General features: G+C 43.2%; 1 protein-coding gene across 1 annotated transcript; it reads left to right on the forward strand.

Moving 5' to 3' along the window:
* Nucleotides 1-6,229: 6,229 nt before the first annotated feature.
* Nucleotides 6,230-6,736, forward strand: LOC143029970 (zinc finger BED domain-containing protein 5-like). Its single transcript, XM_076193184.1, has one exon. The coding sequence runs from the start codon at nt 6,230-6,232 to the stop codon at nt 6,734-6,736; it is 507 nt and encodes a 168-aa protein (XP_076049299.1).
* Nucleotides 6,737-15,383: the final 8,647 nt, after the last annotated feature.

Consider the following 15,383-nt stretch of genomic DNA (forward strand, 5'->3'; position numbering starts at 1 on the left):
GGAAGACTTTTTGCAAGAAAGAAAAATGAGAGTAGTGATAAGAGACAAACACTCAAAATGGGATGACGTAATAAGCGGTGTTCCACAAGGAACAGTTCTGGCCCCAATAATGTTTGCTATATATATTAATGATATGGATGAAGAAATTGAAAGTTATTTGAGCTTCTTTGCAGATGATGCAAAACTATTAAAAAAAAAAGTGAACACGGAAGAAGATTGTGAGTCACTACAAAGTGATCTAAATAGAGTATGGGAATGGAGTAGGAAATGGGAGATGGAGTTCAACACTAAAATGTGTAGTATAATGGAATTTGGAAAAAGCAAAAACAGAATAACAGGATCATATAAACTGGGAGAAGAAGGAATAAAAAAAGTAGAAAATGAGAAGGACCTGGGAGTCATTGTTATGAATAATATGTCACCTGAGAAACATATAGATAAGATTTTTGGAAAAACTTATAATTTAATAAGAACAATCAAAGTGGCATTTACATACCCGTATGGATGAAGAAATGGTGAAGAAAATTCTAATCACTCTGATAAGACCAAGATTGGAATATGCAGCAACGATGTGGTCACCAAGTACAAAAAAACGTATAAAAAAAAACTTGAAAGAATACAACGAGCAATTACAAAATTGGCACCAACACTCTCAAAACTATCATATGAAGAGAGACTAGCAAAACTTGAGCTACAGACACTAGAGCAAAGAAGAGAGAGAGGAGATTTGATAGCTATTTACAGAATCATGAAAGGCATAGAAATTATTGATAGAGAGAATCTGATAAAATGGGATGATAGAAATACAAAAGGGCACGGAAAGAAAATCAAGAAAGACAGCTATAGAAGAGATGTGAAAAAGAACAGCTTTCCTCACAGAGTAATAGACAGTTGGAACAAGTTAGATGAGAAAGTGGTGTGTGCAAAAACAATACATGAATTTAGAAATAGTTTAGATATGAGATATGAAGACGGTACCCCACGAGCATAGCTCCCCTTCCCGTAAAATACAACTAGGTACAACTAGGTAAATACACACACACACGCACACAATCACACACACACACACACACACACACACACACACACACACACACACACACACACACACACACACACACACATATATATATATATATATATATATATATACATATATATATATATACATATATATATATATATATATATATATATATATATATGTATATATATATAAATATATATATTGTGACGCTTAAGGGGAAGGGCCAGGTTCGAAAACTAGAGTTCTGCTTAAAGAATGATTATTTCCTTTAAAAAAAAAAGAAACAAAACAAGATCGAAGAATAGATGTCGCCAAGCGAGCAAAAAATTACAATATCTGGGTACACATAAAAGTACACAAAGATAAATAAATACCAGACAATGGGATTCTTTAGAACATAAATGGCTAAAGATGCCAAGACACGTACATATAAGAGTCGATCAAATATCGACAATCAAAAGAATACAGTCTAAGAAAAGACGTACGTAAATATGTAGAGTCGAGAGTTATATCGACTATCGAAAGAATGCAGAGTCCTACAATGACTCGCGAAAATACAAGTCGAGATGAAACTACGACTAAGTCTAAGTCCAACAAAATGGATAAGTACTAGCAAGGCTAGACAAGGTAGCAAGGGGGCTCTGTATAAGCAGAGTTCCACCTTAACCGTTACAAACACTGATATATATACCTTCTCCGTAAGATCCGGAGGGCTGCCAAGTGTCGCTAGATGCAACGATTAACATAAGAGTTTTTGAATACTTCCAAGTACATACACGGATATTCTTTATATCAATGTATACAAAAATGCATACAAAACAATATATGATAAAGTTACCTTGTCAACCTTAGATAAGCAGAAACTTAATATTTTTTATATGAAAATTTATACATACGTAAATAAAAGTTAGGGGATGCTGTTGCCACAGCTTCCATTCTCACGCAATTTTTCTAGAATGCACATAAGCCATGAACTTTCCCACCGACGTCTTACGACGTCCAAAGACAATGATAATATGCAATTTCTCTAATCTTACGTAAATCAATTCCTAAGATTGACAAGATAGATCCACAAGATAATACACATACATAAATCTATATGCAATGAATGTAACATGTTTGACAAAGCAAAGGAAGGACAAAATACGTGTATAAAACAAATTAATAACTTTGTCAGACTTCATACGTCGCCACCGACAGTTTGATCCGAGGAGCGACCAAGATGCCTAGCCGTGGGAAAGGCCGGCATAATCTCAAGGTACACATACGCACATGCGCGTACATACATCTGTATGAAATCTTCACTACGACGAGTCTGTAGTCGTAACTATATATAGACACACACACACACACACACTTTCGTCGAATGGACGGCGAGAACTAGAGTTCCGAAGAAAAAGGAAAATCTACGTGGATCTCAACGTCCAGGAAGTGCCTTATTGTATTATAGGGAAGGGGAGAGCTCGTGGTGTAGTGGGGGGGTGATAGGGAAGGAGAAAGGGGGGGGGAATATTGAGGGAAATGGAAGGAAATGAGGACGAGGGGGACATAGTCCAGGAGGCCAGGCGTCTTGTAAACAAAAGACGGACCGATGACGTTGACTTTGGTGATGACGGGATCAACAAAAATGTAAAGATTAGAAGTATAGATAAGAGCAGCACAGTGGAAGGTGATGATAACAGTTTCCAGGGATTTAATGAGGGTGGGGGGGATACCAACCTCTCCCGATTGGCATGACTAGAGGAGAAATTTGATAACATGACCGAGCATTGGGAAAGCAGGTTCGGTAACGTAGCCAAGATTGCACAAAGAGTTGAAAGATTGGATGAACTAGAGAAGGCGAAAAAAAAATTCACTAATGAAATAGAAGAATTAAAAAGACAGTTAAAAGAAGTTAAAGAAGGGAATGAGGAATTAAAGAGGAATAATAGAGACAATAAAGAGACCATAGCAAAAGAAGCACAGGGTTGGAAAAAAAAACAGGAAAAAAGTAAAGTTGCATTTACTGACATAATTAAACAGCAAATGAAAGAACAAATTGAAGACTCGTTTATTAAAGTGATGAGGCACAAAGAGAATATAGTAAGAGACTTAGCAGCCAAAAAGAAATGTATAATTATATTAGGAATGGAAGAGAAATTTAACCAAAATAGAACCACAAGAATTAAAGAGGAAAAAGAAAAAGTAAGCAGTTTACTAGAATTAGTTCAGGAAGATGAACCTGAAATAATGAAACAAATTGAAGAAATTTTTAGGCTCGGAAAATATAGTACAGAGAAGACTAGACCAATTAAGATTAAATTCAGGTCACAAACAACAGCAGAGAATATCTTAGCAAAAACAGGGAAGCTAGCAAAGAGTGAACAATATAAAAAGGTATGGATAAAAAGAGAAATGAATAAAGAGGAAAGAGAGGAAGAAAAAATGAAAAGGAAAGGAGCTAAAGAAAAAAAAACGAGACCAGAACGGAGTCAGAAAAAGATGAATTCTACTGGAGAGTAGTAAATATGAAAGTGAGGAAATGGTCCCTAACAGAGAGAAACAAAAAAGAAACAGAGAATACAATGGAAATAACAGAAAGTTAAGAGTGTCCTACACAAATATAGGTGGATTAATAACAGGACTGAATGAACTGAACGAGTATCTGAAGGAAAAAGAACCGGACATAATGGGAATTGTAGAGACAAAATTAAAAGGTCCACTACCACCCAACAGCATAGGACACAATGCATATAATTATTGGATTAGAAACAGAGAGATAAAACAAAGGGGTGGAGTTATGTTCCTGACTAAGAAGGATATAAACGTGAAGAGTGTCACATATGGAAAGAATACAGTAGAGATGATTATGATAGAAGTAGAAGACAGAGATAAGAAGAGCAGAAATTTGCAAATTTGCAAATTTGCTGTTCTCTTAGATTTTTTTCCAACCCTGTGCTTCTTTTGTTATGGACTCTTTATTCTCTTTATTATTCCTCCTAAATTCCTCATTCTCATCTTTTACTTCTTTTAACTGTCTTTTTAATTCTTCTGTTTCTTTAGTTAGGTTTTTGTTCACCCTCTCTAGTTCTTCCAATTTTTCAACTCTCTGCGCAATCCGTGTAAGTTGGCCGAACCTACTCTCCCAGTGTTCGGTCATTTTCTCAAGTTTTTCCTCTAGGCTTGCTAATCGGGGGAGGTTGCTATCCCCCCGTCATTAAATCCATGGAAATCATTATCTTCACCTTCCATTGTGCTGCTCTTATCTATATTTCTAATCTTTACATTTTTGCTAATCCCTTCTTCACCAAAATCATCCGGCCTTCGTTTGTTTACAAGTCGCCTGGCCTCCTGGACCAAGTCCTCCCCTTCCTCATTTCCTTCCATTTCCCTCAGTAATCCCTCCCCTTCTCCTTTTTCATCACCTTCCCACTACACCATGAGCTTTCCCCTTCCCTATAAATACAACACAGGTACTTCCTTGTCGCTGTGATCCTCGAAATTCTTGGATAACTCCGGAATCCGAACTTCGCCGTCTCCTCGACCGACGTGTGTGTGTGTGTGTGTGTGTGTGTGTGTGTGTGTGTGTGTGTGTGTGTGTGTGTGTGTGTGTGTGTGTGTGTGTGTGTGTGTGTGTGTGTGTGTGTGTGTGTGTGTGTGTGTGTGTGTGTGTGTATTTACCTAGTTGTATTTTGCGGGAAGGGGAGCTACGCTCGTGGTGTCCCGCCTTTGTATCTCGCAGTGTCTAGTTTGCTTTTAAACTCATGAATGGTTTTTGCGCACACTATTTCCTTGGCCAGTTTGTTCCAAGTGTCTACCACTCTATGTGGAAAACTTTTTCTTCAGATCTCTTCTGTAGCTATGTTTTTTTTATTTTCTTTCCATGTCCTCTTGTGCTTCTCCTGACCTAGTTTGACATGTCCTCTCTATCAAGTATTTATGTGCCTTTCATGATTCTGTAGATGGTCAGTAGGTCACATCTCTCTCTTCTTTGCTCCAGAGTCAGTAAATCTAGTTTAGCCAATCTCTCCTCATATGACAAGTTTGCAAGTGCAGGTGCCATTTTTGTTGCTGCTCTCTGGATTCTTTCTATTTTCTTTATATTCTTTTTGGTACTGGGTGACCACAATGTCGCCGCATATTCTAGTGTAGGCCTTATCAGTGTGACCAATATCTTTTTTTATAATTTCTTCGTCCAAATATGTAAATGCCACTTTTATTGATCTTAGCAAGTTGTAGGATTCTTCAACAATTTTGTTTATCTGTTTGTCATAGGACAAGTCGTTTGAGATAATTACACCCAATTTTTTTTCGGATCTCTCCTTCTTTACCTCCTTGGTTCCAATTTTATATTGTCCTGATTTTTTTTTTTTTTTTTTCAAGCTCCATTATGCTACACTTCTTAATATTGAAGTGTGTGTGTGTGTGTGTGTGTGTGTGTGTGTGTGTGTGTGTGTGTGTGTGTGTGTGTGTGTGTGTGTGTGTGTGTGTGTGTGTGTGTGTGTGTGTGTGTGTGTGTGTGTATTTACCTAGTTGTATTTTACGGGAAGGGGAGCTACGCTCGCGGTGTCCCGCCTTTGTATCTCGCAGTGTCTAGTGTGCTCTTAAACTCATGAATGGTTTTTGCGTACACTATTTCATTGTCCAGTTCGTTCCAAGTGTCTACCACTCTATGTGGAAAACTGTTTTTCTTCCGATCTCTTCTATAGCTATGTTTTTTTTATGTCCTCTTGTGCTTCTCTTGTCTCAGTTTAACAAGTCCTCTCTATCGAGTATTTCTGTGCCTTTCATGATTCTGTAGATCAGGAGTTCCCAACCGGTGGGTCGCGACCCCCTGGGGGGTCGAGAAGCCTTGGCGGGGGGTCGCGTAGCCTTGTTAGAAGTAACTATTCAAAGAACTATGCTAACCACGAAGTCCTTCTCTTCTACACAGCAGTGCGTTGGTTGTCGAAAGAAAATGTTATTAATCGTGTCTTTGAAATGAAAAATGAAATAAAGCTATTCCTGGAGACTCAAGGAAGGAAAGATCTTGCTGTTCACTTCGAAGATGAAGCATGGAATAAAAGGGTTGCGTACCTAGCCGACATTTCTGACCAGCTTAACAAGCTCAATTTGAAGCTTCAAGGAAGGGAAACACATGTTCTCCTTTTTCAAGATAGTCTTCGGGCCTTTGTTTCCAAACTGCAGAACTAGTGTCGGAAAACCAATCTTGGAAACATCACTATGTTTGAAAAACTTTGTGGAGTGATGGATGAGTCTCAGATCCAACTGGATCTGTTCCTCAAGGATGAAATTACCGAACATCTTCAGTCTCTAGAAAAGGAAGTCGAACGTTACTTCCCTGAGTTATCACAGGAACAAGAGGCCCTGGAAAGGAACCTATTTTCCTCTGAGCTTGATGTATCCAGCATCCCAGATGAAATCCAAGATGAATTTCTGGATCTAAGGAACGACTCTTCAGCTCATGATCTCTTTAAGGTGAAATCAGTGACTCAGTTCTGGTGCACTATATATCAGTCATACTCCGAAGTCAGCATGATAGCTTTACGTGTCCTTGTTCCATTTGCTTCTACCTACTTGTGTGAGGCAGGATTTTCCACTCTTATCAATATAAAAACAAAGAATAGGAACAGATTGGATGTTGGAGATGACATGAGACTGGCTCTAACAAACTTTCGGCCACGAATTTCAAAGCTTGCTGCTGAAATGCAACATCAGGCATCCCACTAGCTGGGTTGGATAGCTGCTCAAACCCATGTTAATATAATTTTAAGAAATATATGTTCTTTTTGTGAATTCAGGTTGGACCAATGTGATTTAATTTGCTAATCAATAATTACAAAATTTTTCAGTATTTTCTTAGATGTTCCTTTTCCTCTCCTTAACAGAAAATTAAAGGAAAATTAAGCTGATGAGAGTAAGCCCTAAGCAGGGGGTCACATGGGTTTCAAATTTTTAGATAAGGGGTCATGAGTGCAAAAAGGATAGGAACCCCTGCTGTAGATGGTCAGTGGGTCACCTCTCTCTCTTCTTTGCTCCAGAGTCGGTAACTCCAGTTTAGCCAATCTCTCCTCATATGACAAGTTTGCAAGTGCAGGTGCCATTTTTGTTGCTGCTCTCTGGATTCTTTCTATTTTCTTTATATTCTTTTTGGTACTGGGTGACCACAATGTCGCCGCATATTCTAGTCTAGGCCTTATCAGTGTGACCAATATATTTTTAATCATTCCTTCGTCCAAATATGTAAATGCCACTTTTATTGATCTTAGCAAGTTGTAGGATTCTCCGAAAAAAAATTTTATCTGTTTATCATAGGAAAAGTCGTTTGAGATAATTACATCCAAATATTTTTCGGATCTCTCCTTCTTTACCTCCTTGGTTCCAATTTTATACTGTCCTGATATTCTATTTTTGCTTTTTCCAAACTCCATTATGCTACACTTGTTAATATTGAAGTCCACTTCTCATTTCTTATTCAGGTCTTCCTGCAGTGATTCGTAATCCTTTTCAGTTTTTACTTTCCTTAATAGTTTGGTGTCGTTTGCAAAGAAGCTCATGTAACATTTCACATCATCATCCATGTCATTCACATAAATTGCAAACATTATTGGAGCCAATACAGATCCTTGCGGTACTCCACTGATCATCTCTTTCCAGTCTGAATATTTTTCTCTGAGCACTACTCTCATCTTTCTACCAATCAGGAAACCCTTCATCCATTTTAGTAGGTTCCCTTGTATCCCTCCTATATGTTCCAGTTTTTTTTTTTTTTTTTTTTTTTTTTTTTTTTTTTTTTTTTTTTGGTGGTATTGTCAAAAGCTTTTCGTAAGTCCAGGAAGGCACAATCAGCCCATCCATTCCTTTCTTGCACTATGTATATTAGTCTTGAGTAGAAACATATCAAGTCTGAGCCCAAATTGTCTTGGGTTTATTATATTGTTGTCTTCCAGGTGTTTTACAAATCTATTCTTGATGATTTTCTCACAAATTTTGGTTATAGTGCTTGTTAGTGAGACTGGCATGTAGTTAGTTGATTCCTCCTTGTTTCCTCCTTTATATATTGGTACAATGTTAGCATTTTTCCAGTCTTTTTGTATTTTTCCTTCTTGAAGTGAGCAACTTATTATGTTATGTATTTTGTCCGTTAGTTCTTTTTTGCATTCTTTTAGAATCCAATTTGCAATTCCATCCGGGCAATGTGATTTCTTGACGTCAAGGTTTGATAGATGTTCTATTATTTATTTTTGTGTTATTGTTATCTCGCTCATGGGGGGGGGGAGATCGCCTTTCATTTCCTTTGTCCCAATATTGTGCTTTCTCTCTAGTGAAGACAGATTTGAAGTGATTATTCATGACTTCGGACATTTCTAATTCTTCTGTGTATTCTAAATTCCCTTGGCATAGTTTCACCATTTCCTGTTTGTTTTTAAGTTTACCATTCACGTATCGATAGAATAGCTTGGGTTGCTCTTTGCATTTATCTATAATATCCTTTTCATGGTTCCTTTTCTCCTCTCTTCTCACTTTAACATACTCATTTCTATAGTCTATATAAACTTGCCATTTTCCAGTTCTTTTTTTTTTTCTCCATCTTTTCCAAGCTCTGTCCCTTCTATCTTTTGCCTCACTGTATCTTTTGTTGAACCCGCATTTAATGTACACTTTCTCTAGCTTCTGTCTTGATACGTGCCTATTCACCCCTTCATTGCAATTATCCATCAAGATATCCTATTTCCCTTCCACTTTTGTCTCTTCCATGTAAAAATTTTCCTAGTTTGCATTCTGGAAGAATTTCTTTAGTTTTGCAAAGTCCGTTTTGTTGTACATCAATCTTCCTTTCCTATGCTTTTTGATCCTCTCCGTGTCTATTTCTTCCTTTAGTATAGTTTGGATGAGTATAAGGTCACTTTCCAGTTGGTGTCTTGTAATGGTATCCATAATTTCAGGTTCTGTTGTAAATATTAAATCTAGTTTCGATGGTTCTTCGTTATTTCTGTATCTGGTGTTTTCACTGACCCACTGAGTCATTGTATATTCCATGGTCATGTCCAGTAATACATTACCGCACAAGTCTTCTCCTCCTCTCACTGTCATGTTCTCCCAACAAATTTCTTTGCAATTGAAGTCCCCTTTAATTACCAGATTACCCCTGCACATTAGTATCTCATTTAATGATTGCCTTGTATCTTCTAGCATTTTCATATGCCCGTTCTCTTTCCAAGCGTTCGTTTTTGAGGGCACATAAGTCACCACAAACTTTCTACTTTTCATGTTCTTCTCTTCGACTTTTATAAAAACATAAGAACATAAGAATAAAGGAGACTGCAAGAGACCATAAGGCCTACACTAGGCAGCTCCGTATTCATCACCACCTGCCATCCCCATCCATAAAGTTGTCTAATCGTTTTTTTTTTTTTTTTTAAACAACTGATAGTTTCAGCGCTTACTACATGGTTACTAAGTTTATTCCATTCATCGACCACCCTATTAGTAAACCAATTCTTGCCTATTTCCTTCTTAAATCTAAATTTGTCCAGTTTATACCCATTACTGCGAGTCCTGCCCTGTTGTTTTATTATGATAACCTTATTTGCTTCACCCTTGTTATAGCCTTTGATCCACTTGAACACTTCTATTATCGGCTGAAAGAAACCTGCACAGCGAAGCTATAGCGATAATCCCATACCACACTCCTGGTCATATGGCCATTTCCCGAAGGTTGAGTGTGGTTTGAATTTTCCGCCAAAATCATCAGAAATGTCAAATTCCCGGCTCTGTGCAGGCATGCGCATTGTCGACCCCACCTCCCCTTCCCTACCCCTTCCCTTCTTAGCCGGCTCGCTTGAGTCGTCACTTCTAGCGCGGAAACGGGACTAATCGGTTTACCCGCTGCCGGCCCGGGAGCCGGTGAGCCCGTTTCCTGCTTGTTAATCGACTGATAGTTTCAGCGCTTTCCGCATGGTTGCCGGTTTGACCCATTCTTCGACTACCCTATTAGTGATCCAGATGTTGCCTTCTTAAATCTTTGTGCTCCGGTTTGTGCCCTTTGCTGCGAGTCTGGTGGTGTGGAGGAGATCAATGGTCCTCTAACGCCTCACGGCTTGGATCGTCAGGCCCTAGGCGTAGACTTTGATTTTATACGATCGCAATCCGTCCCCGTCTCCGAGCCGTCCCTGGTAAACAACCCGGGTCCTCTCGGAGGACAGGGGACGTGTCTTATGGTACGGAGGGTGGTGCCCCCCAGGGTCATCAGGCCTCTCGGCAGCCCCATACCTCCGACCATCAATGGTCCTCTAACGCCTCACGGCTTGTATCGTCAGGCCCTAGGCGTAGACTTTGACCTTATACGATCGCAATCCGTCCTCGTCTTCGGGTCGTCCGTGGTAAGAACCCGGGCCTCTCGGAGGACAGGGGACGTGTCTTATGGTACGGAGGGTGGCGCCCCCCAGGGTCATCAGGCCTCTCGGCAGCCCCATACCTCCGACCATCAATGGTCCTCTAACACCTCATGGCTTGTATTGTCAGGCCCTAGGCGTAGACTTTGACCTTATACGATCGTAATCCGTTCCCCATACGTCTTCGGGTCGTCCGTGGTAAGAACCCTGGCCTCTCGGAGGACAGGGGGACGTGTCTTATGGTACGGAGGGTGGCGCCCCCGAGGGTCATCAGGCCTCTCGGCAGCCCCATACCACCGACCATCTATGGTCCTCTAACGCCTCACGGCTTGCTTCGTCAGACCCTTGGCGTGGACTTTGACCTCTTCCGTCGTCCGACGTCTCCGGGTCGTCCGTGGGTGGGCGGCCCGGGGACTCTTGGGGGGACGGGGGGGGGACGTGTCGGGTGGTGCGGAGGGTGGCGCCCCGGGGGGTCGGCGGGCCTCTCGGCGGCCCCCGTGCCTCCGACCGTCGTGGCCCTCTAGCACCTTTCGGTTTGCCTTTTCGGGCGGGTCCGTGAGCCCACCTTCCTACCGGAGCCGCTCACGTAGACCCAACAGGAAGTCCCACTCGAGAAAGAGTTCTATCTCTCCCAAGAGGCCTAGGACGCTCAGCTCGTCCACACCCTCCACATCCCGGTCACGGCACCACCCTCCTTCCGGGTTTCTTAAGCCGATAAAAACAATTTAAGCGGCTCGAGCCGCGACAAAGAAATATTTTACCATGTTAAAATTAATTTCAACGCTCACTGTGACTCAGGTCGAAATGAACATGACTTTTCCTATTCAACTTAAGCTAATCTACAGCCATGATGGTCGAGAATTTTACCATGTTCAAATTAATTTCGACGCTCACTGTGACTCAGGTCGAAATGAACATGACTTTCCCTATTCAACTTAAGCTAATCTACAGTCATGATGGTCGAGAATTTTACCATGTTTCATTAATTTCAAAGCTCACTGTGACTATGGACGAAGTGAACATGACTTTTCCTATTCAACTTGAGCTAATCTACAGTCATGATGGTCGAGAATTTTACCATGTTAAAACTAATTTCAACGCTCACTATGACTCAGGTCGAAATGAACATGACTTTTCCTATTCAACTTAAGCTAATCTACAGTCATGATGGTCGAGAATTTTTCCATGTTAAAATTAATTTCGACGCTCACTGTGACTCAGGTCGAAATGGACATGGCTTTTCCTATTCAATTTAAGCTAATCTATAGTTATGATGGTTAAGAATTTTACCATTTCAAAACTAATTTCAACGCCCACTGTGACTCAGGTCGACATAAACATGACTTTTCATATTCAACTTAAGCTAATCTACAGTCATGATGGTCGAGAATTTTACCATGTTCAAATTAATTTCGACGCTCACTGTGACTCAGGTCGAAATGAACATGACTTTTCCTATTCAACTTAAGCTAATCTACAGTCATGATGGTCGAGAATTTTACCATGTTTCATTAATTTCAAAGCTCACTGTGACTCTGGACGAAGTAAACATGACTTTTCCTATTCAACTTGAGCTAACCTACAGTCATGATGGTCGAGAATTTTACCATGTTAAAATTAATTTCAACGCTCACTGTGACTCAGGTCGAAATGAACATGACTTTACCTATTCAACTTAAGCTAATCTACAGTCATGATGGTCGAGAATTTTACCATGTTATAATTAATTTTAACGCTCACTGTGACTCAGGTCGAAATGGACATGACTTTTCCTATTCAACTTAAGCTAATCTACAGTCATGATGGTCAAGAATTTTACCATGTTAAAACTAATTTCAACGCCCACTGTGACTCAGGTCGACATGAACATGACTTTTCCTATTCAACTTAATTTAATCTACAGTCATGATGGTCGAGAATTTTACCATGTTAAAATCAATTTCGACGCTCACTGTGACTCAGGTCGAAATGGACATGACTTTTCCTATTCAACTTAAGCTAATCTACAGTCATGATGGTCGAGAATTTTACCATGTTTCATTAATTTCAACGCTCACTGTGAATCAGTGATATCACGGTATGATAAGATGACGTCATTATGTGATAAAATGACGTCACCATGTAGTCCTATGACGTCAGTTTGTGTCCCTGTGACGTCACGAGGCGATCCTATGACGCCATGATTAAATCCGGTGACGTCACAGTATAATCACATGATGTCACTAGGTATTAAACATATGGAAGTCCGCTTGTGGGTGATGAGACGTCACAAACTGCCATAGCACACTATTGGATGAGGACGCTCGCCACGGGCTTCGAGGACTTCCCGCGGGAAGACTTGGGGTGAGTTGGATACATACCGAGGGTCCAGGCCCGTCTTAGCGGGAGACGCTCAGGGAACGTCTTCACCCAGGACGAAGCCTCTTGACTAACGCCCACGGACGAGGTCGCTCGGAAACGAACTCGGCCTCGCATACTCCCTTTCGGTCTCTCGCTTACCCCGAGGATCTTCACGAAACTAGTAAGAGTGGTAGGCGTACGCTGGACGGAAGCAAGCGTCTCCACACTCATGTACCTAGACGGCTAGTTGATGCATTTGCCCACCGGGGAGGGTGCATCGGCCGACATCTCGGTGGCTCTGAGAGTGTTGGCGGACGTGGAGTTCGGGGTGGACTGGGACGGGTCTGCCCTCGCTTCCACACAGAGACTTTATTGGCTCGGGGTTGAGTGGGACACAGTCAGCGCTCTCTGGGTGCTCCCCTGCGCCAAGAGAGCGTGCTTCTCTCACACGTTCTCCCTCCTTCGGTGGCGGGGGGGGGGGGGTTGCCTCAACTTCGTGACCCCGGCCCTTCCACTGATCCGCTTGGGGCGCCGACGGCTGGTACGGGAGGTCGACAGGAGCATACTGCTTCTCCCGCGTGACCTGCCCGGGCCGATACCCTCAGCACTCCACAGCTTGTTGCGTCCCTGGCTTCGGTCGGGGACCCTACGCCGGTCGCTCTATCCAGGTTTCAGGAGACCTACGTGGTGTGGCAACTACGCCCACAAGTGTTCGAGTCGCTCTCCCTCCGCTACGGCACCCCAGAGGTGGACCTGTTTGCCTTCCCAAACACGACCCAGCTCCCCCTCTACCTCATCTGCATCCAAAGGACACGCACAGGAGGCCCAGACGCCTTCACGGAGGACTGGACCAGCTGGAAGTACGTATTCATTTTCCTCCTCCAGCGACATCGGTCCTCCTGAAGGTGATGCAGACCCTCAGGTCCTTCAAGGGTCAGGTCCTCCTGATAGCTCCCTACTGGCCAACCCAGCCGTGGTTCGGGGAGCTAATGAGATGGGGCCCTTCTTCCCTTCTACTGGGGCCAGCCTGCCTAGCCAACAGCCTTACCGCGCCTCTCCAAGCGTCACTCCAACTTGATACTTGGAGTTTCTACGGGGAGCTCTCAGTCAACTCTTCTCTACAGAGGCAGTAGACAAGATGCTCAGAGCTCACCTTCCGTCCTCAGTGCGGCAGTGTGGGTCCTGCTGACGGAGATTCCGGAACTGCCTTCGGAGACACGCGATGGTGACCATCTCCGCCAGCACGGTTCCGGACTTCCTGACTTGGCTGGCTACCTCCACCAACAGGGCACCGGTGACTATCTTGCCTCACTATACAGCACTCACGGATCCGCTACGCTTTGGCATGAACATCCGAGTACCACAGAGGGCGCGAACACCTCCTAATGAAGGGGATCAGCGCCTCGAGAGAGCCGAGACATCAACCGGTCCTGGCCTGGTCCTTGCATCGTGTTCTGCAGTATCTGGCGTTCGAAAGGGCCATTATGGAGGAAGAACACTTCCCTCAACGTGTCCTCTTTCTGCTCGCCTTGACTACGGACTACAGGGCTTCACAGCTGGCGGCAATCACCCGCCACCCGTCCTTCTCCTAACTGGAGGAGGACAGCTCGGCCCTAACCTCTCTCCATCACCAACATTCCTGGCCAGGAACGGCTGAGCGGACGACATGATTGGCCCTCTCAGAATACAATCCTTCTGGGAGGGAGGACGCCCACATCCGCTGCGTTCGAAGACTACGTGGAGCACACGGAAGAGATTTCTGAGGATCATCTCTTCTACAACTCGAAATTTAGGATTCTCTTAACCCCGAGGTCCCGGGAGCACCTGCTTTTCCGCTTTTGGAGAGAGCCGACTGGGGCCATGCCCCGCACGCCCACAGCATCAGGGACTTCGTGGCATCGCTGGCATTTCTCCGCACCCACTCTGTGGAGCGGGTGCGGGACCTAGGGGCTGGACATCGACGACTCCCTTGGGGACACGGTGTCTCTACCACTCGGTCGCCCCTGTCCCATGTGTCGCCATGGAAACGGCTCCACCCCTCTCATCTATCAATGAATAACTAAAAATAAAAAAGTCCAATGAGATAAGGCATGCGTTTCTTTTGTCCTTCCGGCCAATCCGTGGCAAAAAGGGGACACGGAGAGCGGTGGGGGTAAGGAAAGATTGGCGATTAAAACTTTGACGGGGGACCTGGAAGGCTCCTCCTACGGGGGACCTGGAAGGCTCCTCCTCCGGGGGACCTCGAAGGCTTCTCCTCCGGGGGACCTCGAAGGCTCCTCCTCCGGGGGACCTCGAAGGCTCCTCCGGGAGACCTCGAAGGCTCCTCCTCCGGGGGACCTCGAAGGCTCCTCCTCCGGGGGACCTGGAAGGCTCCTCCTCCGGGGGACCTGGAAGGCTCCTCCAGTCCGCTGAGACAAGGCATGTGTTTCTTTCGTCCTTCCGGCCAATCCGTGGCAAACAGGGGACACCGAGAGCGGTGGGGCTAAGCAAAGATTGGCGATTAACTTTGTATACAAAATTAAAACATCGATCATCGTTGAGCCCTGAACGATCATCGTTTTGCAATGGACGATCATTGTTGAGCCGTGGATGATCATCGTTGAGTCAAGAACGATCATCGTTAAGCCATGGTGCCAAAGTTC

This window comes from Oratosquilla oratoria, chromosome 1, assembly GCF_046742065.1.
Source record: "Oratosquilla oratoria isolate Oo_2021 chromosome 1, ASM4674206v1, whole genome shotgun sequence".
Classification (NCBI taxonomy): domain Eukaryota; kingdom Metazoa; phylum Arthropoda; class Malacostraca; order Stomatopoda; family Squillidae; genus Oratosquilla; species Oratosquilla oratoria.

What these genes read in the sequence shown, in the direction of transcription:
- LOC143029970 (XM_076193184.1), top strand. Translation starts at nt 6,230, where the DNA reads ATGTTTGAAAAACTTTGTGGAGTGATGGATGAGTCTCAGATCCAACTG.